This window comes from Manacus candei, unplaced genomic scaffold (assembly GCF_025592945.1).
Source record: "Manacus candei isolate 608988 ecotype Guabito, Panama unplaced genomic scaffold, ASM2559294v1 h1tg000050l, whole genome shotgun sequence".
Taxonomy (NCBI): Eukaryota; Metazoa; Chordata; class Aves; order Passeriformes; family Pipridae; genus Manacus; species Manacus candei.
Window position 1 is genome coordinate 37,705,986 of NW_026138098.1, and position 21,651 is coordinate 37,727,636.

Genomic DNA, 21,651 nt, shown 5'->3' on the forward strand with positions numbered 1-21,651 from the left:
AGTGGGTAGAACAATTTTCTAGGAAAAGACCAGTTTTTTTCCCCATGGGTTTTGGACCTGATGTGCCAGAGGGTTTTATCCCAGCCCTGGAGACTTGTTAGCTCAGCTCAGCCAGTTCCCAGGCTCCCTGCCTGACTCACCAGCCCTGGCCCTGAGCTTTCCCCCCAGCTTTTCCTGCAGGGATAACCTCATGGCACAGCTGCTGTGGTTTGCCCAGCTGTGTCCCACTGCAGCTTCACAGCTTTTTCCCTCCATCCCTGATGGCTGGGCAGGTTATAACAGCAACCCTGCCGGCTGCTGCTCCATGGATGCTCCACTGCTTACCCACAGTCTGCTCCAGCGTGACTCCAGGGTGCTGTGACTCCCAGATAAGTGTCCCTGTGCCTGTCCCAGGCTTTCAGGGAAGCCTTGTAGGTTTGTTGGTGTGATGTGCATGGCCCAGGGCAGCTGCAAGCTCTGCAGCAGAGGCTTGGGATATGCAACTGCAGCTCTACATGAGGTTTGCTGTTGCCACAGTTCGGCGCTGGGATTCACACCACTGCTTTGGTGAGTTCCAAACCACTTTTTCTTTTGATTTTTCACGGAGCTTGGCAAGTCGCTGGGGCCCAGCAGTGAGGAAATACAATCTTTTTATTACAAGCTGCTGAGGAAGGAGAGAGCAGTGGCTGATCAGAGTTCTGCCCCAGCGCTTTAGACTCGGCTCCCAGGGAGAGCTGCTCCCTGCCCACGGTCTGTGCTCTCACACACATTCCCCTCACTTTTGTGCACTCTTTCTCGTGTTAGTTTTGTCTCTGGAGCCAGCTGGGATAGACAGGCAGATAATGTTTTATCGCCCTGTTTGGTGAGTGGTGTCCATGCGCTCTCCCGAGGGCTGTACGAGATGTCCTGGGAATGGTGTGGCTCGCGGGGGGAAAGAAAATATGGGAAATTGCCTGCGATGGCAAGCCTGGAGGCCAGGAGAGGATGGCATTGCCACCCAGAACCCAGCTCAGGGCGGTAAAGGGCTGCCAGGGGTCAGCCCTGATCCATCACAAAGGTCCCTCTGTGTGCCGATTGCAGGACACCCCTGCGGGGCCGGAGTGGAGGGGCTTTGTCCTGACATCTCTATTAGATTTGGCTGCAGCCACTGGAGGTCACTGCCGATCTGCAGCTCCACGTGCAAAGCCACTCCTGGAGAGGCGGCAGGAGCCCTGCTCCAGCTCCTGGCTCTGGGCTGCTCTGCCTCTCGCCCCTTGCAGGGTCCCTCGGAGCCGGGTAGTGGCTGTCCTGGGGGATCTCCAGCAGGAGTCAGATCTGGCACCCCACCCCTCCCTGTATATCCCTTTCCTCTGCTCATGGATGAAAGGACCGTTTGGGGAGGCTGAGGGAGATGGGGGTGGCTATCCTGGAGAAAAGGAGGCCCGGGGGGGAATGGGGGGGGATTTTCGTACCCCCTACAACTTCCCGACAGGATGGTGGAGTCAGATGGGGGTCGGGATCTGCTCCCGGGGGGCAAGTCACAGGATGAGAGGAAACAGCCAGGGGACGTTTAGACTGGACGTGAGGAAAATTTCTTCCTGGAAAGGGCTGTCAGGCACTGGCATAGGCTGCCCAGGGCAGTAGTGGAGTCACCATCCCTGGGAGGATAAAAGATGTGTAGATCTGGCACTTGGGGACATGTCCAGGTCCCTTTCTGCCTACTTAGACTGAGGTGGCTCCACTCCAGCTCCATGGGCACAATACTGCCTGTGCTGGGTGACTGAGTCTGAAAGGTCCCTTCTAGGAGGGTTTGGAGCCATTGCCAAAGAAATGAGTGACTTCACTAAAAGGCCCATGTTCCTTCACTGCCTTTGCTGTTTGAGCATCCACCCAGGACTGGGGAAAAAAATCTTGGGAAGGGGCCTGGAAAACCTGAGGGGTTTGGTGGCTCAGCAGGAGAGCAAACTGGTAAAATCTCTATTGAAACATCATCACCATTTCCATGGGATCTGGAAACACATTCTCAACTCCAATCCCAGCTATAGGACCTGGTCCCTCTGGCAGGATAAGACTAGAAGTTCAAAAATTAGGGTAAATCTCAGCTGAATGACAAATCTGCCTCTCTGAATCTCCTTTAGAGAAGGAGAAAGGGGAAAGAGAACAATGGAAAAGGTCCCAAATGGCAAGAGGGTGCTTCTTGGCTTTGTGTGAGGAGCAAACACCAAGGCTGAAAGGTTTGAGGTCTGAGCGGTTCCCCCCAAACACCTGGGAGAGCAGTGAGTTTGGACAGGGACTGTGCAGGTGGTCACAAGGGTAGTGCCTGCCAGGAGGGGTTATAGCATCTCATGGGGGTGTAAAACACAGCTGAGCCAGCCCAAATCCTGCCCTGAGACTGGAGGAGTGGGAAATTACAGGCTGCTCCTGGTGAAAGGGTGAGGCTGGGGAGCCAGTGGGACTCTGAGCTGCTATCAAAGCTGCAAAGCTGAGCAGGGCAACAAGGGTGATATGGGCTCCCCCTCCCACGGGCACACAGGGATCCCCCTGTTCAGACCCGAGAGCAAATCCCCTCTCTGTGTCCTTGAGGCCAGCTCTGAGACTGCCCTGTAATCAGCAGAGCCTTGGTGCAGGGGAAGCCCTGAGTCTAAGCAAAAATCTTGGATGGCCTCCAATACCTCTGCAGAAGATGGCAGGAGAGGGTAGGGCAGGGTCTTTGGCCCCATGGGAACCCCCTCTTGCATGGTTGTTGTCATCTCTAAGGGTGCTCTGGGGGGTTCTAGGAGCAGAGCTGGCCCTCACATCCCTGTTCTGGAGCCCTGATGGGGCATTTAGCCACATGTCTCTGGGGCACCTTAAATACAGACCTAGACAGACCCTGGAGAGCTTTGGTCATGCTGTTCCTGCCAGAAGTGCTTCTCTCTTCTTCCCATCTGTGTGTCCAGAGAAGTTATAAGTGTCAAACAGAGAAAATATAAAAGCACATGGCATTTATTTCCCTACATAACCAAAGCACTGGTAATTAGTGTCCCCAGATGGAAACCCAAACAATTTTCCTCCCCCTAAACCAGGAGACTCAGTGCTACATTGTCAGGCTCATAATTTAAACAATATACTCAACGTCTCTCTTTTTTCCTAAAAAGCACGTTTTATAACACACAGAAAAGGGCTAAAAATATTTCAAATGCACATTATTATCAGGGAGGAATGAAGAAATACTGCTTTTTCTTCATGAGCCTCCTTCCAGTGCTGGAGAGGTGTTGAGTGGTGGTGGCTGATAACAATCCAGCTCGAGAGCAGAGTGCAAAGCAGAAGAACAATATTTACTCGAAGCTTATTGTGGTTTTCATAAATGGTCGCCAAAAGAGCCCAAATATCAGCAGAAAAGGGAGGCTGCTGTATCTCTGTTGCTGGAACGCTGCCTTCTACCATGCAGGGTGGAGGGAATCTTATCTCCATCTGCTGCCTCGATTAAAAGAGAAGGGGAACTGCTGTTCAGGAGATAAGAGAGGCCAGAGGCTTCTCCATTAATATGTAAACTTTGGATCAAAAATGAAGATGAGAGGCTGCAGGCAGGAGTCACCTCTGGATTGATGGGTTTTGAGTCTGCAGGCATCAGCAGAAGGCACATCTAGTATGTGCTGGTCTTGATAAAGAGGAGGAAGAGGATGGGATGATGGGATGGAGGTGTGATCCCACTATTTAACTTTCACAGTTTTGGTTGAATTATGTCCACCCTGAAGGATGTTTACTTGAAGTAACAGCTTCGTAATGTTGGTCCAAACTGTTCTGTGATACATTCTCACATCCAGGGGGGACCATGTCAGTCAAACAGGATCTTTTGCCCTCTGTGGCAGCCACATCTGTATTTGCCCAATTGGGTAGGCTGCACCACCAATTACTCATTAAAAAAAATAATAATACCCAAGGTTGGAGAATTTTTAAAACACCTTGGCAGCTTTGAAATCATTTGGTTGCCTAGCTGAGTGTGGCTGACTTCAGATCCAGCTCTGTGTGCCACCTGTTAGAGCTGTAATTTCTCCATTTTCATTGTTTTCACTCCGTCCTAGGAGTCCTGATAATCTCAAAACACCTTTTCAACCCCCTCTTTGCAAACACTAAAATTCTTGCGCCCTTATGGGTTTTAATTTCAAGGTGTTTTTAATGACCTCAGATGATTCCTGCAGTCCTGCCTATCCTAGAAGGAAAGAACACGTGGAAAAATTCAGGTGCAGACACTAGAGCAGGAAGCCACCAACCGCATCCCTGGCAACAGAGTGCAAATTTCCCCCCAGGAATAAGAGGATGGCTCCAAGCTGTGAGGGGGGAGCTGGGTTGCCTTTGCATGCAAATAAGTGCAAACACCTTCATTTAAGCCAGAAAGAACATAGAACATTTTGTCTTGCTTCTCTGGCTCTCTCCCTGAGAATTATTCTGAGGTGAGTATCTCTGAGGATGCATTAAAAAAAATGTTAAAAACATCACACCTCCTCCAGAGATATTTTTTAACGTGTTCCTGGACAATTTGGCAGCCACAAAAGCCGTGTGTTAAAAGAGGGTCATTCACTCCCTCCACTGGGAATTTCCTCCCAGCTGGCTGCAGATGTGCTCCCTCCTGACTGCTTTGATAAATGGGGAGAAAACGGGGCATTTGGGGGTGTAGGTTTGTGGGAGGGTTTCTTGGGCTGTGAGAAATCGTGGCCCTGTTTTTCACAAGGATCAGCCCGGCTTCCAGCAAGGCCTTCCCCGTGAAGGGGAAGAGTCCAGGTGGGGGAAATCTCAGCCTTTGGGGTGTGAGGGCAGGTTTGGCTCCTCCAGCCCCGAGCGAGGGGTGCCTCTGGCTGTCCTGCAGCATCTCCTCTTGTGGCCTCTTCTGGTGTCCTTATTCCAGCATTTTTCTGATTGAAAGGTGGCTGTGGAGGGGTTGGGCAGGGCCCTTGGCAGCTCATGTTGGGTTCACAGGGGTGTGTGGCAGAGACAAGGCACTTCTCCAGTCCTGTAGTGCTCTGACTCACCTATTCCTTTTCCAGTGTCAGCAGGAGGTTGCAGACCTTGGAGTTGGTTTGGTGCAAGGCAAATTCCCTCCCAGGCATGGTGCCACGCCTGCCTTTTCGAGTGGTGCTGCTCTGGCCCCCAGCAGACTTGGAAACCGTGAAGATTTCTCTGTGGGACAAGGTAACAGCAAGATGGTCAGGAGGCTGTGGTGGTGGTGGACCTCATTCCAGACAGCATACTCACCATCTCCTGGTGGTCTAGGGGTGGTGCTTCCACCCATGTTGTCATGAACTTGCACTGTCCTTCCCCTCTTCCTACCAATTTTGACCCACCCTGCTCAATAAGTGTACAGCCATTTATTCCCACCTTCCCCCAAGAAATCCTCCTTTATCTCAAGCACATCATGATGTTTGTACAGTATCTGACTGCACCCAGGGACTTACCTGTATGGGACCTGCTCCTCTCTCAGCTGCAGGCACATGAGCACAGGGCTGCTGGAAAACCTTAGCGTGGTGTCAAAATGGATTGAGGTCTCCACCTCTGTCTGGCTCCTCAGGGTGGCTTGGAGGAAAGGGGAGTCTAGTTCTGCCTGGAAATCCATGGAGAGGCTTCCCCTGTGGGATAGAAGCACATGAGCCTGATCACTGAGCAACGGCCCTGTGCTGGGCACCAAACAACTCCATCAACACCTTAATTTGAGGTCTGGCCATGGGAAAGTGTAACCAGGCCCACCAGGAGAAGAGCTGGGGACTGTGGAAAGCCACACTGGTGCTGGGTGCTGAGACCCCAGGTACCCCCATCCCCACAGCCAGGCAGTTCCTCACCCTCTCACCTCGTGTTGATGCTGGTTTTCAGTTCCTGCTCCCAAATGCCCACGTCCATGTCGGCTGAAATGTCAAGTCCCAGCCCACCCTGGAGTTTGATGGTCACTTGTAGACCAGACTGCAGAGGAATGACCTGGGAGATGGAGAAGGGAGAGCTTGCTGTGACTGGGCACTGCCCTTGCATGAGTGGCTCACACCGGCAGTGACCTGTGGCTGCTGGAACCATTTATCCCAAACCTGCAGCAGAGTTTGCAAGGGAGGAACTCCAGCCATGCCACTTCTGTCCCATGGCAAAGCCATCCATCCATCCTGCTGTTTACCCAGATGCATCCAGCAGTGCCACCTTGCTCTTAGATTTGTATCTGTGGTGAGTAACAACCACCGGCTCACTTCATGGGATTCACTAGGATTTGGCATGGAGGCAGGTCACTTCTTACCCCCCATCCAGTACCTGGTGATGATCCATCAGCAGGAGGTTCCCTTTGACCACACTTGTAGGCTCTCCACTGCTCAAGAGGACCTTGGCCATTAGGTCTGTGTATCCCTGGAAGAAGACGATCGGCCGCAGCTGAACATCGAAGAAGGTGACAGACATCCCGGCCATGAGCTCTGGCTCCTCTTCCCCATCCGAGATGTTCTCTCCCATCATCGACTCCATCCCTTGTGCTTCAATGGTGACCTAGAACACGGAGGTGGGACATGTGTGAGCGGCACAGAGCAAAGCTAGAGAGTGCTTTGTGTCCCACAGCACTATTTGAGTTGCTATGCTTGTCCAACCCTTGGGTAGGTGCGCTTTGGATTGGGAGATCAGCCTGGAGTGGGTTGGATGAGGCATCCAACCTGAGCACCCTGAGGTATCAGTGTCAAATCCTCTGTTTTTCGGGGTCAGGGGGCTCCTTTCTCCAGAGTGGGTGTGTCTGGCTTCACTTTGGTGATCTGGGTATGAATTTACCTGTTTCTGGGGATCTCTGCACACTGAGGGCAGAGGTGAGGTCAGGCACCCTAAGAAGGCTAGGAGGGGACACAGACAGGGCAGTGGCACCACGGGATTGATGCTGTCACCCCCACCCCTCTCCCAGCAGTGCACCTGAGCCACGCGGAGCCGCCGGCCGCGGCTGAGCAGTGAGAACTCGGAGATGCTCTTCCTCAGGAATCCTCCCTCCAAAAACAGCAGGTCCAGCCCGAAGGTGGAAAGCAGGTCCTGGGTGACTGAAAGGTGGAGAGATGCCCATAAGGATCCCTGGACAGCACCTGGCACACCTGATCTGGTGGAAAGTGTCCCCGCCCACGATAGAGGGGTTGGGACTAGATGAGCTTTAAGGTCTCTTCTAACCCAAACCATTCCACGATTCTATGATCTCTCTTTGCACATGAGACACTGAATGGTGGTGAACCCCAAATGCTCTGAGAGCAGCAGCAGGGCTGAAGGCTGACGTGGAAATACGGAGGCTGGAGGTGGGATGTGCAAAGCTGGGATCGTGGTGAGTGCATCCCCTGCACCCGGTGTCACCACATCAGTGCTCAGCAGGACAGGGTGGTTTCTTGGAAAAGCTCCTCCAGAATGATGACAGGAATTGGGAGATCACTAAAAGCAGGATGCTGGTGGCTCCTTGGTAATTTGTAAGCCTCCTCAATAGAGGGTACAGCTGGTACTGTAGGGATGGATCTCCTATGTTGGCCATTCTATATCTGATAAAACTACATGATCCAGAGGGGAAAACTCTGCACCTTCTCCTCCCATTCCTGCAATATTTGAAGGATTCAGCATTGTAAGGTTGTTTTTTATTTCCCAGGTGTTGCCTATTCCACCCTCACTAACCCCCACAAAGCTAGACTGAGATAATTTAAAGAGGGACAGAAATGAGAGTTGAGGGATGAAGAATTAAGCAGTCATTTAACAATTGTTGCTTGTTGCAGTCTCTCTGAAGTTTGATTTTTTTTTTTGTTTGTTTCTTAATCTCAGTATAAGGATTCTCCTTTTTGAAGAGCTTATTAAAAATACCAAAGGAACTGAGGAATGGAGTGAAATGACTTAGGAAAAGCACAGAAACTCCCACCTACTATTTACCATTGGTTTCAGGTCCCACTGAAGCTCCTCTTTCAAATTAGCAGGATTTGGGAAAAGTATGTAGCACAGCCTAGCCCTCCTGCTGTAGGGGTGTTAGAGAAGGGTGTGTATGTATCTCAGGTGATGGCAGCCAGCTGGTGTTGGGGGACGTGCTCAGAAACCTCACACAGAGATTTTGGGGCATTCTATAGAGTTTAAGCCTTTCCTGGGAGCTGCCTTTCCCTGCCAGCCCCTCCTTTAGCCCTCTGAGGGGACCACGGGATCCATGTCCTCTGTGCTGTCACCTGTCAGAGGTCCTGAGAAAGAAGAGGAGGTGCCAACTTTCGAGAAGAAGCTGTAGTTATTTATCTGCGGGACTGCCATGATGTCTTTCATTATCTTCCTAGAAGCAAAAGGGAAAGGGTATGTCAGCACTGGGAGGGAAGGAAGAGAGAATGTCAGTGGTCGTTACACAAGGCTGTGCAAAGGAGGAAATATAAATTTCCAAGGTATTTCTTTTGGCTGCTGACTGCCCAGAGCAAAAAACTGAAACGAGCAGACCTGGGCTACCCTGGAATTCTCCTCTCCTCTGGTTTATTAGGATAAACCAGTCAGACATTATAGTGCAGCTTTTGTTTAGCCCTGAAAAATGCGAGTGCTTGGTTGATTTTGTGCAGATAGGAAGATTAATGCAGAGCACCCTGATACACCTAGATACAAACTGTGCACTGCCCTGGCAGCCAGAGCTGCCTTGGCCTCCAAGGACTCTGCTGAAAACACGAGCCCGGGTCCCACTGTCACAGGGCAGGATGAGGAAGGATGCTGGGTTCTGGCTGGCTGGGTGGCATCTGCATCCCTTTTCTTCCTCCAGGAATTTCCAGGCAGCTCCCATGCCAGCCCCAGGAAGTGTTGGTGGCACATTTTAAAGGCATTCTGGTCAAAAACTACAGATGGAGTGGGCGGGAGAATGAGGAAAACAGTGATGTAGAGCAGGGGGAGAAAACACAACCTTCCCCTCCAGGCCCACCTTGCCGGGTGGTGGTGGGCACGCAGGCTGTTCTGGACCTTCAGCAGCAGCAATTTTGCCATCTCTGTCTCCATCTCCTGGGTGGCCAGCAGGATGTTGATGACATCCATGGGTGAGGGGTGGTTATCCAGGAGTATTTCTGCAGCAGCCAGGCGACAGGTTTTTTCATAGCTCCTCCTCGTCTCGTGGAAGATCCTCCTCATTGCTCGTTTCACCTGATGCAGGAGGGAAATGAAAACAGTGCTGTGATGTGCAAAAGCACCCCAACAACTTGGTTTTGGGTGGGAAGAGGACACCAAGCCTTGGCAGCTTTGCTTCCTACCTCGTTGGAGATGTTCTGAGTGGGGAATCGCCGCAGGGCAGAGATGGCCGTGGTGGTGACAGCAGCAGGACCCTCCTCAGCGTGCTCCAGGAGGGCGGGGATGGTTCCAGGGAGCATCGCATTCCCCAGGGCCAGCAGGTAAATGACCACCTCAGGGTCCTCCTCGGCACTTCCCAGCCCCCTGAGGATGGTTTCCACCCCACGCTCCACCTCCTGCTCCGGGTTTGCAGGAGGGCAGAAGAGGAGGAGAGTGAGGGGAGGGGAAGGAGACATTCTGGGCATGCCTGGAGCTGGGGGCTGTCTGAAAAAGCCAAGCATGAGGGTTTGCAGAGGACCCACCTGCAGCCCACACAGCTTCTGCTGGCACAGCTTGCCCACCAGAGAGCCCACGGCAACCATCCCTGTCTCCCAGATCTCAGGGGCCAGTTGCTTCCCATCCAGCTTGTCCTGGGCATCAGGAAAGGGGTATTATTAGGCAGGGAAAAAAAATGGGGGAAAATAGAGAGGAGGAGTATGTTTTACCTCTTATCTCAGAGCGTTCATCACAAAAGTAAGGAAAAACTTGCTCTTACCTGCCTTGAAGGAGGCCATGCACGGTTTAATTGGATAAACCACTGATTTTCCACAGTAGTTTTAATTAAGCTTTTATTATGTGTAATGTACTGACATGAGGCATTCTCTGCTGAAAGCTTTTCCTCTGAGGACCATCAGCTCCCATCACCAGTGTCCCATTAAACACACACAAAATAACCCCATAAGCAGGAATATTTATTTCTACAGAAACACATTTTCCTTTTTCAGGAAAACATGCTTGCTGTTCCCTCCTGCATGAAACAGGGCACGGATCCATCCCAGATGCAGGACCCTCAGGGAGGAAAAGAGATGTCCATACTTACTAAGACCAGGTGGAGAAGCTCTCCTGAAGGCCGGGGAGAGAAAGTTGCTGCATAGAGAAACTTCTCCAGGAGGGACTTGGGCTCCTCCTTGCTGAAATCCAGGAATTCTGAGAGAGCTGCCAAGGAAGCCGTTGACTGTGCAGCCACTGCTGCCTCCACGATGAAGGGGCTGGAGCAAGAAGAGGGAGGTCATCAGTGGTATGACCCTCAAAAACCATGCAGGGCATTAAGGAAAAGCAGAGTACCCTGGCACTGTGGCTGCCTGGAGCAGGGATGGGGTATGGAGCAGCACCAAATGACCCCAGCTGTCTCAGCCAGGAATGACTCTTCATGCCAGGGTTCTACACGCAGAGAATTTTGGCAAGAAAGCTCCTGGCAGTCTCACCGTGTCTCCTCAGGAGCTCTCCTAAGCAGCTCCACAACATCTCTCTTCTTGGCACTGCGCAGCATCTGGATGAACCTCTGGAACTGCCAGGCAGTCGCCACCTTTGAGGGGTCTGTTTTGATTCCCCATTTGTCAAAAGCCTTCAGGTGGGCTCTCAGCTGCAAAGGTGAGGTTTGTTAGGTGGGGTTTAGCCTCTTTTCCCCCCGTTATCGTGGGATAATGTTTATACTTGGGAAATATTCAGGAGTGGGAAGGTGCCTATGGGGGTCATGCAGCTGCTTGCAGGCATCGACTGCAGCCTCACACCCCCACTGCTGAGGACTTGTGCTGGAGCCCGTACACCCCAATTTGTGGTGAGTTCCAGGAAAAGAGCAGGAGAAACTGTAAACGTCGTGTTGTTGCAATTCCAGATTTCCTAAGTGAAAAGCCTGGAGGATTTGGGGAGGCAGAAATAATCCCTTGTTTATCCTCTCCAGCCCGACCTGCAGTGGGAATATTTCCTGCCCTCAGAGCTGTGATGAGTTTAACCCAGCTGTGTGTGCTCCTGGGGCCGCATCCTGCCCCTCCAAAAGTACCACTGTGTTTTAACCCCGAATCCTACAAGTGTCCGGGTTGGGGGGAGAGCATGTGGTGAGTTTTGGGGGTCAGTAGCATCACTGACCGACGGGCAGTTGGTGCAGACCCTCCTGAAGGGCAGGCTGGCCATGCCCAGGGGCTGGTGCCGTCCCTCTGCGCCAGCCAGCACATCCTCAAGGCTTTGTCCAGACACCTCTGCTGGACCAGGCTTTGGAGGAGACAGTAACTGAAGCTGCTGCCTGTGAAGGGAGAAGAAGCCATTGGGAAGTGCTCTGTGATTTACACCCTCTGTGGCTCACGGCTGGAGTCATCACTCACCTTGAACTGATCTTGATGCTGGAGCTGGACCTCAGGGCTGGAGCCAGCACATGGCTTTCCTCTGCCAGGGCCGACTGGAGGAGGTTGTCTTTCACCACATACTGGCTTCTGCTGCTGGGCTGCCACTCAACTCCAAAAACCTTGAAAAAGGAAAAGCAAGGAGGAAAAAAATGCAACCTTTTCTCTCTTGCCCTCTCCTCAGGAGATTTCTCTCCTCTCTATCAGCAGAAAAAGAACTTTTCGGCCACTGAGTCACCTGCTTTGCTTGCAAAATGTAGGAAAGGGCCCCTGGGCTCTCTGTGGTGATGTCTGGTTTTATATTCAATTCAGTAGAGTTTATATATTTTAAAAAAACCTTCAATTTTGATCATGGCAGCTATAACTGCATGGAGATCTATGGGATTTAATCTATTTATGTCAGGGCTGAACATGGGCTACTGCTTTAAACAAAACAAACAGAGGCCTTTGGTCCTGTCAACCTAATTCCCAATCCAATGAGTCTGAGGAATACAAAACATCAACTGGGGGATGGCCCTGATGTACTTGACACAACCTGAGCCCACCACAGGGAGAGTAATGAACTTGCTTTGTTTACAGAGGTGAATCCAGAGTTTGGTTTTGTGCAGCTGAGGAGATCTTTGGTCTTGGTGATGGAGTGGTTGGACACGGCATAGGTGACTTGGCAGCTCCCAGAGGCATCCTCCTGAAACACAAAGGTGAGTGACCAGGGTGGGCAAGGGTGACCAGCTTTGATCATCCTCAATAAAACAACCTGTGTAGAGGACAGACACAAAGGACAACCCAATAAATAGAAAAATCACCAAAAAGCTGGAAAAGTGGGCCGAATTTGGGGGGGTGTTGGATAGTTCCAAATCCATCTGGCCATCTTTGCATTTCAGGCTGACACCAGCAGCAGCATCTTTGTGCCTGCATTTTGGGTTCTGGGATTACTCCACGTTGTTCACAGGTCACTCCAGCCTCGCTGAGCTCTGGAGGGAGGGATTTCTTAGCCATTTGCTGGCTGCTGGCAAAGCAAATCCTGCTTGGCAGGAATGCTTGCAGAGTTTTTTCTCCACTATTCCTACTGTCCAGGGAAAAACTACTATTTTGTAAGTGTGCCCATTCCTGAAAATCGTCTAGAGATTATTTTAAGTCGTCTGCCTTTCCAACAGTCATCCTTGCTCAGTGCCCAGTTGGAGCAGCAAAGCCTGTGCTGTTTATCCTGAATTTTGCCTCCTCTGCTGAAGCACCTGGACTGGCTGTGCTCCAGGGCCAGCTCTCCTGGTCCATCATGGTCCCTGGTTTTTGGGCAGGATCTGGCCCCAGCTCTGCACGTACCTCCACCGTGGTGCTGGCGTGGGGCTGCAGCTGGAGCAGACTGATGATGCCTCGCTTCAAGTTGGAGGTCAGGCTGCTTTCTGCTTCATTCCCGTAGAAAGCTTTGACCTAGGGGGCAAGAGGTGGTGCCTGGCTGAGGGGACATCTCTGGGGTCCCTGCAGGCTCTCTGCTGCCAAAAGGCCTCTCCCCTGCAACCTGAGCAACACTCTGTAAACACCTGAAGAGTTTTCTCATGGAGGATTGCATCCCTCAATAGCAAGAGCTTTGTGGATCCATGTTCACAAAACTTCCCTTTCCTCCCCATCCTGGTTTTCCAAAGCCTTAGAGAGGAGAAGGTCAGAAAGGAGCTTGTATCCCATGGTTAGGACTGAAGAGCTTTTAACATGGGATGCTGCAGCCCCTTTGGAGGATGGGGCTCCATCTAGGATCATATGGGAGACCAGATAGTCCTACACTGGGCACTCTGTCCAGTTCCTTCTGCTCTGATATGAAATCAGAGGTGGAGTAACAGTTCCTACGGGCTTCATAGCTGGGAAAATTTGGGATGTGCGCAGGAGCGTGTTGCAGAGGGCACGGACAAGCCCGGGAGGTGTCCAGCTAACCTTCCCACTGTTCCAGGAGATGAACACCGGCTTCTGGAGCTCTGCCTTTGCCTCCTGGCTCAGTTCAATCTCTGCAGGGGGACCTCCAGGGCCATCCTGGCTCCTCTCCTCATCTGGCTTGTGTTGGGCTTTCAGGTCACGGATCTATGACAGCAGAAGATGGCAGAGAGCAGTGACCAAGCGTGTCACACTAAGGCTGGTGTGTGTTTTACCTGCAGGCAACGGATTTTGTCAGAGAGGATGTTTTCCAGATGACTTGGGCTAGAAAGGGAAGAGGGCTACACCTCCTGGGGTGCTCCCGGGAGGAGAATTCCAGCTGTGATGTCTTTCCCACCCCGCACACCTGCACCTGGAGCAGCTCTTCCCCGCTTTGGTCCCTCCAGAGCCGGTGCACGTGGACCGACGCCTGAGCCCGCAGCCAGACTCCCCCAGGGGATGGTGGGGCCATGTGGTCCAGCTGGACATCCAGGGTGTAGTGGTACTGATACAGTGTCCTGGGCTGGAAAGAAAGTGGCTGCAAATCCCCTGCGGAAAGAGGCAAGGGAAGGATGTTGAAGGGAAGCCGGCATGAAACTCAATCCCTCCCCTTGCTGCATCCAGCAACTTCCATCCTAGAGGGGCCCCAGACCCTAGGGATGCTTGAGACCTGCATCACTGCCTCCAGAAGGGCCACTTCTATGCTGATGTGGAAGTATAGCCCACGGAAAGGTTTCCATGGGAAATCATCTGTGCCTGCTTTTGGATATTAGGGTGTTCTTGGGGTGCCACCTCAGGCTTCCAGTTCTGCCTTAGAAGTGATGGCCAGAGTGGGAGCTCTGCTTGGGCACTTCAGGACTTTCAGAGAGTGCCAGAGAGACACACTTTAATGCTAAAGTCAAGTTTTCTGAGCATGCCCACAGACAAGAGGGATATCTCACAGTGCCTGTTCAACATTAACTGGGGCACAAAAAACATTTGTAGGGGAGAAGAGAGGCCATATTCTTCATATTATGTGTTACCCATTAGACAAGGCAAAATGAAGTTGATGGGGCAGCTTTAGATCCAAACTCCCTGCTTTAAACTTATTTATCTAGAATTATTTGGAGTCCCTTCTCTTGTTTGTATACAAATATGATTGTAGCGTGTGTGAGGTGGGGGGTTGCCTTTGCCATGACAAAGCCAGTCAAACCTATTTTCTGAAGTGACTTGAAATTCTCCTGCAAATCTGATGCACTTGCTGGGCTTCTGAAACGTTTGCTTTTGTTATAACAACAAAAGACAGGAATCAATGGAAATCCAGCTCATTCCCCGGGGCTTTCCTCAGTGAGACGGACTGAAGAGTTTTTATAGTTCTGCACTGTGTGCAGTTTATACAGTTCCAGCTCTCTGGTTTTCCTCATCCCCCAGGGAGGACTTCCAGGATCCCAAAGATATCCCCTCCTCAGGAGATGCTCAGGCCGTGTGCAGTTTGGCAATCACTCCTGCCTCCCCAGCTGGAGTCTGGGGAGATACTGGATTATGTGGATCCAGGGAGGCTCTTTGTGCCCTGGGATGAGCATCTCATCTCTCTGGGCATCCAAACCCCATCCTGCCCCTGGACCCAAATCAGCCCAAAGTCTCTTACCTTTTGCTGTTCTCATGAAGGAAAAGCAAAGCAGGCAAAAGCATTCCAAAACTGCCTGCGGGCTCATGGTGGGCTCTGGGAGCTGGGCGGGAGACAGGGAATGAGGGGGGGGAGAGAGGGACTACACAACAAAAGTGGGCAAGATTAGCAGTGTCAGGCCATGGGGCCCAACCTTCTCCCTGTCCCCGCCTTACACACCCAAGGAAAAGCAAATAATTAAACCTTTGTACCAACCCCCAGCAGCCACGGAGGGTTTGGAAATCAGCTGAGCTTTGCCAAAGACCGGCGGGAGGGGAGGAAAGCTGGAAAAAAGAGCTGCCAGAAGCAGTGTGTGTGGGGGGAATTGCCAGTTTGCCTTGATATGGGAGGGGAATGCTCAGAAAGCTGCTCTGTCCCTTGGTGATCCATGTCTTCCCACCAACAGAGAAAGGGGAAGAGACAGTTTCTTTCAAAAGCAAAAAAGACCCAGGGGGAGGGGGGAAAATGCTTTTCCATCCTTTTAGTTCGAGACTGGGATTTGCAGCCCGGAGGGTCAAGTTACTTAAAGGGCCAGGCTGGAGGGAATGGGGAGAGCCTGGGATGGGCTGTACCATGAGCATCGTTACCCCCCAGGGGTTAGGAGATGGGTGCTGTGCTGGGTGTGCTAAACACACTGCCTGGAGAGGAAAGGCAAACAGAAATAGCCTGTGGAAAAAAACAAACCCCTGCTGATAAGGAGGTCTCCAGCTGGAACTAACTGTGGCAGGTTGCTTTTTTAGGCTTGGCTGCTGAGTCCTTCCAGGACTGGGGTGTGGGAAGGTGGCAAGTTGCAACCCACTTTCCCATAGGCATCTCTGGACTGCTGATTGCTACCCATTGGGAAGTTTGAGAGGTGAAAGCTAACTCCCTTGAAAATGACTTGGTGGGAAGGTTTACAGACAGAACTGGGGTGCTGAGCCCCTCCCACCCTTATGCTCCAGTGGTCCTTGTCCCACTGGTAGCTGCTGGATTGCCATGGGGGTCTCTGGCTGCAGGACCTGACGTGGCAGCTCCAGAATCCACGGGCAAAGCAGGGTGGTCAGTGTAACCAGGTCACCGTGCCCGGGGCAGGGAGGCACATGGGCACTTTGCCACCCAGGTGTGATGTCAGGGTGGACTTTGGCAAACGGTGGTCAATGTGCCCCCAGCTGAACCCAGGGGGAAGCAGCATGGAGGAAACAGGGGCTGTTGCATCAAAGCCTGCAAACCTCAAGCTATGGTTGTTTTCAGGGCATTTTCATGTCCAGATTGTCATAAAAAATGTCTAGTGGAAATAATGAGACTCAAACACGCCTTAGACAGGGGAATACCAGTCCCAGTGGCCAATCTCTAAGGTGTTGTACCATCTCAGGGTTTAGCCAGCACTGCTCTTGACTAGCTGAGGAATTTCCAGCTCTGTTTCCAATATCTGATCACCTTGGGGCAGATGGGAGGGTGGAAGGAAAGGCTCCCTAAGGGGTTCTGTTACTTTCTCTTTTTTTTTTTTGTGGGTAGTCTTTAGTTAAGACTCCCACTCCAGCCTTTTATTATTCAGGAATTTTTAGGAAAGACCTGGAAGCAAGTAGAAAAAAACCCCTCACTGATTAAATATGCAGCCAGAGGGGGAAGCAGGAGATAACTGAGTACAGAGCAGGCCCCATGGGGGTAAACCTTTATGGGGTGACTCAGTGAAAAAGAGCAAAGGCAAAGCAGCAAAGAAAAGAAAGGAAACAGTCATTTTCCCAAGGGACGTTGTTGCTAACAGGACAATTGGCAGCAGGTCCTCTTAGCAGTGAGGATGATTCACCATGGAGCAAACTGCCAAGGGAATCAGGGGATACTCCATCCCTCACTGGGCTTGTGATCCAAGAAGGGGGAAACGGCTGCATCAAACCAGTTCTTGGTTTGGCCCCAGCCCCTTGGTTTTTGCTGCTGGAGGGCTTGGCTTTGAGTGGTGAAGGAAGGTTTCCAGGGCCACAGGGAAGGGGTTTGCAGGCTCCGGAGCGTACGAGCCTGTACATGATAAAGGGATGCATCTGCTGACTTAATTTAATTAACTTTTTTTCTCCTCTACTACTTTCTTCCCCTCTAAGTGACCTTCAGCTGCAAAGCCTGCCTATTATGCTCCCCCCAGCATCTTTACCACCTCCCTTTTTGCCGCTGCAGTGGTAGGGAAAGCACTGACCCTGTCAACAAGCTGCATCAATCCTTCCCTCCAAGAGAAAAACTGAAGGGACGTGAGCAGTTCCCACATAATTGTACTGGTGGCACTTAAAACTCTCTAAAATCCCTGAATGGAGAGATTCCCCCTAATTTTTCAACCTTCTGCCTTTGCTGTCCTCTAAATTTTATTTCAAGCTTTATTAGAGCAATTAGAGGTGAATACAACCACGTAAGAGTTTTTTTTCTTTGTTCAGGTGTGCCTGATGGGTCCTTCCTCAGTGCTGTTCTAATTTGTGTGCTTTCAAACATGTGCAGGCTCTCTTCCTGCTAAAATCCATGCTTTTGTGCAGAGGGAGCCTTCCCTCCAGTCCCTGTTAGATGGGTAGGAACAGTGTGGTCCGGGTGCCCTGGGGCTGTATGGGACAGAGTGGTCAAGAGGACCCAGGTGTGACCTGAGGGCCCTAATGGGCTTTAAGGGCCCTAAGGAGCCTCACTTGCTGTCTCCAGCTACACCCCTGGGCTCAGGAGCACATTTAAGCTCAGCCTCCAGGCCAGATGGGTTTTTCAGCCTATGCTGTAGCCTTGGTGTCTCCTCTGTCTGCTCCATAGCTGTTGTTCCTGGATGGATCTGAAGCTCCTTTGTGCCACTGCTGAGTTGGAAGGTGCTGATGGAGTGGAGGGAATGGACTGGCTGGGCTTTGGCAATGTGGCCCCTCGAAAGACTGAAGTGACCTCTTCCAGCAGGGGAAGACTGAAGCAAGGGGTGCCAGGAAGAACTGGAGTCTCTGGAGAATAAAAGCTGGAAGCGTGCCCCTGAAAGTCCCCAGCCCCGGGTGGTCAGTGGTCTGACTTGCACGGACTGGTGGCCTTGACCAGGAGCGGTCCTGCCGGCCTGTAATTTGAATTTCCTGCCCAGGCTGTAATTTTAATTTCCACTGGGTGCTGGCAAAGCCCCCCTGGGGGTGAGCCCCGGTGCCTGGCAGGAGCAGAGCGGGCTTGCAGGGAGGTATTCACCTGGTCAGCGTCAGGAGCCATCCTACCTGAGGCCTCGGTGAGTGCTTTTTGTAGGACTGGACAGTGAAGCTGTCTGTGGGAATGACCTGGCTATGACTCAGTGTAGTCCTAATTAAAGTGCCTTTTACTCCGTGTTCCCAGGCTGCCTCTTTCCCTTCGGTCGCCGTGGGTGTGCCGGACGCCTCTGGCAGGACTAACCCTGTGGCTTTTCTGTCCAACGTGCTGTGCTGTGTGTGCCTGCAGGTAAGAAAAGCTGGGAGTGCAGTCCCTCTGCTTTGGTTGCTGTGTCTCTTTGGGAGTTTTTTTGGAGGGGAATGAGAGAGCGATTTGGTTTGAAGGGGACCTTCAAAGGCCAGCCTGTCTTCCGTGGGCAGGGACACCTTCCACTTGTGATAGCCAATAAAGACCAAAGGAGAGATAATTTGCTTATCAAATTATATTTGCAACACTAATTACAAATTGCGATAAACAAAGTCCCAAGTTTCTATAAGTTTCAAGTAATAATTTCATTTAGTGTTTGTCTTGACTACCTCATGCATATTGATTGTATCATACACCTGTATATTCTGTGAGTTTTTGGCTAAATGTTTAATGTGAAAGTTTTCTCACGGCTGAAGCTGAGAGTTATCTCTACAACTAGTCATAGTTCATGTATTCTTAGACGAACAGGCGCCTAAAGATTTAAAGTTCTATTATATTTACAGCTAAGGTTAAAAGAGCTATCTCTGCAGCCAGTCCTAATTCATGTACTCTTGGACGAGTAGGCGCCTAAAGACTTAAAGTTGTACTATATTTCATCCTTAGGATAGTGAGAAGGTTTTAGGCCTTTTGACCTTGGGAGGGTCTGTTTTGTTTCCTTGTGGGGGTGTAGTTAAGTTTTAGAATCTATTTAGTCTGTTTTTAATGTAGTCACCCATTTGCTTCACGAATCACAATTATTTATATATCACACAAACCATAATGTTATGTTACCATAATTAGTGATATTTTGTTATGTTATGTAATAAGAAAAAGAACTGAAAAAGAGAACAGAACTCTCTTCCAGTGGCAAGACAGCACATGCGCAGAAAAAGCTGACTACATCAAAAGGATGAACAGAGCCGAGCTTGTCTCCTAGCAACAAGATACGCATGCGTAAAGCTTCTTGGCAACAGGAACAGAGCCTGCGCAGATAAACCTGATGAACAAAGGAGGGGATTTTAAAAGAGATAAGCAGCTCCAAACCTATAAAAGGCAAATTGGAAATTATTGAAGTGTGCCTTGGATGAGCAAGGAAAGCTCACTAAGTCACCCAGCGCTGTAATTTGCTTATTTGATTTTTATATAAATCTATAATAAAACTTTTTACTACGATATTTGAGCCTAGTGCCAATTTTACTTATAACACACTCATCCCCAGTTGGATGCTGCAAGTCCCATCCAGCCTGGCCTGGAACACTTGCAGGGATGGGGCAGGCTCAGCTTCCCTGTGCAGTGTGCTCTAATAGCTCTCCACTGGCATCGTGAAAAATGTTGTCAGCGTGTTTTGTTCGAGGATGGGAAGCGGGACCTGGGTGAAAATGACATTCTGTTAGGTGCAGAGGGAAATAATTCTCCTTTGAAGTCAAATGTATTGGGGTTTGCACGAGTCTCATCTGCCTTCTGTTTGAATTGCTTTCTCTTCTCAGCAGTTGTTTTAAATTAAACTTTTATTTTGTGTCTCCCCCCTCAGCATCCTGTACGAGACAAAGCTACCTTTCTTTCCTCGTGGGAATGGACCGGCCGGGCTTTGGCAATCTGGCCCCTCGAAAGACTAAGTGACCTCTTCCAGCAGGGGAAGACTGAAGCAAGGGGTGCCAGGAAGAACTGGAGTTTCTGGAGAATAAAAGCTGGAAGCGTGCCCCCGAAAGTCCCCAGCCCCGGGTGGTCAGTGGTCTGACTTGCACGGACCGGTGGCCTTGGCCAGGAGCGGTCCTGCCGGCCTGTAATTTGAATTTCCTGCCCAGGCTGTAATTTTAATTTCCACTGGGTGCTGGCAAAGCCCCCCTGGGGGTGAGCCCCGGTGCCTGGCAGGAGCGGAGCGGGCTTGCAGGGTCCTCCTGGCAGGCGTTGTGTTTAAGGGAAGGGCAGGGGAGCCTTTCTGTGGCCCAGAGGAGCTGCAGTGTTCTTTCTTCCTCTCTGGAGGACTAAGAACTAAAAAAAATAAAAACCAAACGAGAAAGGAAAGGAAAGGAAAGGAGAAAGGAAAGGAAAGGAGAAAGGAAAGGAGAGGAGAAAGGAAAGGAAAGGAGAAAGGAAAGGAAAGGAGAAAGGAAAGGAAAGGAGAAAGGAAAGGAAAGGAGAAAGGAAAGGAAAGGAAAGGAGAAAGGAAAGGAGAAAGGAGAGGAGAAAGGAAAGGAAAGGAGAAAGGAAAGGAAAGGAGAAAGGAAAGGAAAGGAGAAAGGAAAGGGGAAAGGAGAAAGGAAAGGGGAAAGGAGAAAGGAAAGGGGAAAGGAGAAAGGAAAGGGGAAAGGAGAAAGGAAAGGGGAAAGGGGAAAGGAAAGGGGAAAGGAAAGGGGAAAGGGGAAAGGAAAGGGGAAAGGAAAGGGGAAAGGAAAGGGGAAAGGGGAAAGGAAAGGGGAAAGGGGAAAGGAAAGGGGAAAGGGGAAAGGAAAGGGGAAAGGGGAAAGGAAAGGGGAAAGGGGAAAGGAAAGGGGAAAGGGGAAAGGAAAGGGGAAAGGGGAAAGGAAAGGGGAAAGGGGAAAGGAAAGGGGAAAGGGGAAAGGAAAGGGGAAAGGGGAAAGGAAAGGGGAAAGGGGAAAGGAAAGGGGAAAGGAAAGGGGAAAGGAAAGGGGAAAGGAAAGGGGAAAGGGGAAAGGAAAGGGGAAAGGGGAAAGGAAAGGGGAAAGGGGAAAGGAAAGGAGAATAAAAAATTAAGGCAATAAAGAAGGCAATATAAAATACAAAAGAAAATTAAAGAAAAAAAATCAAAGCGAGCAAACTAAAAAGGCCCTAATAAAATGCCAAGTGAAATGAAAGGGAAAAACAAGGCTTCTTGGGCAGCCCGGGGTTTACTCCCCGCCCCGCCCCGCCCTCCGCCCCATCACTTGGGGGTGCCCCCTAAAGTGTGAGAAGGGGACCCCAAAAGGTGGGCGGGGGAAGGCCGGGGAGCCGAAAAGGCAGCGGAGGGGGTGCCGCGAAATGTAAGAGGGGGGCCCCGGCAAAGCGGGCGAGGCGCGCGCAGTGAGAGAGAAGGAAGGCGGGCGGCAAACAAGATGGCGTCGGCGGCGCATGCGCAGTCGTAAGGGAGACGCCGGCGATCACGTGGTAAGTGAGGGCGGCCGGGCGAGGGGAAGCGGCGACGCATGCGCAGTGGCTCCTGTGCCGCTGCAGCGCTCCCCGCTCGACTTGAGGGCCGGCTCCGGCGGCACGGGGGGAGCTGCGGTCTCCCGTCTCTCCCGAGGTGTGCGCGGAGGGAATAACGTGGAGGTTTTTGGGGCGAAAGCGCAGAAATTAGCGAGGGTCGTTCTCCGGGTAAACCGGGGCACCGGAAGTAGAGAGCGCCCGGGCTGTTTTCGAAAGCGCACCACCCGGACCGGAAGTGCTGCGAGGCCACCCCAAAAGAAAGATGGC

The 21,651-nt window shown here is 51.3% G+C and overlaps 2 protein-coding genes across 2 annotated transcripts in view; one reads left to right on the forward strand and one right to left on the reverse strand.

The window, feature by feature from the left end:
* The window catches only part of ADAMTS14 (ADAM metallopeptidase with thrombospondin type 1 motif 14), a 42,964-nt gene extending 37,622 nt beyond the window's left edge, over positions 1 to 5,342 (forward strand). The window contains exon 23 of the mRNA XM_051799614.1: positions 4,983 to 5,342. Within this exon, the coding sequence (XP_051655574.1) occupies positions 4,983 to 5,208 (226 nt within the window). The 3' untranslated portion in view covers positions 5,209 to 5,342. The remainder of the gene's footprint in view (positions 1 to 4,982) is intronic.
* Positions 5,343 to 5,353: 11 nt separating this feature from the next.
* Positions 5,354 to 13,208, reverse strand: LOC127476654 (microsomal triglyceride transfer protein-like). Its single transcript, XM_051799777.1, has 15 exons — positions 13,200 to 13,208; positions 12,681 to 12,788; positions 11,938 to 12,045; positions 11,343 to 11,482; positions 11,110 to 11,263; positions 10,449 to 10,606; positions 10,064 to 10,232; positions 9,507 to 9,614; positions 9,168 to 9,380; positions 8,846 to 9,060; positions 8,124 to 8,221; positions 6,859 to 6,980; positions 6,223 to 6,450; positions 5,780 to 5,904; positions 5,354 to 5,561 (listed from the first exon to the last, which is right to left on the reverse strand). The coding sequence occupies exons 1-15, from the start codon at positions 13,206 to 13,208 to the stop codon at positions 5,387 to 5,389; spliced, it is 2,130 nt and encodes a 709-aa protein (XP_051655737.1). The 3' UTR covers positions 5,354 to 5,386.
* Positions 13,209 to 21,651: the final 8,443 nt, after the last annotated feature.

What these genes read in the sequence shown, in the direction of transcription:
- LOC127476654 (XM_051799777.1), bottom strand. An exon ending in AGCATCAAGATCAGTTCAAG is followed by an intron (nt 11,264 to 11,342) that starts GTGAGTGATGAC and finishes CTCCCTTCACAG; the next exon opens with GCAGCAGCTTCAGTTACTGT. An exon ending in AGCTTCTCCACCTGGTCTTA is followed by an intron (nt 9,615 to 10,063) that starts GTAAGTATGGAC and finishes CCTGATGCCCAG; the next exon opens with GACAAGCTGGATGGGAAGCA.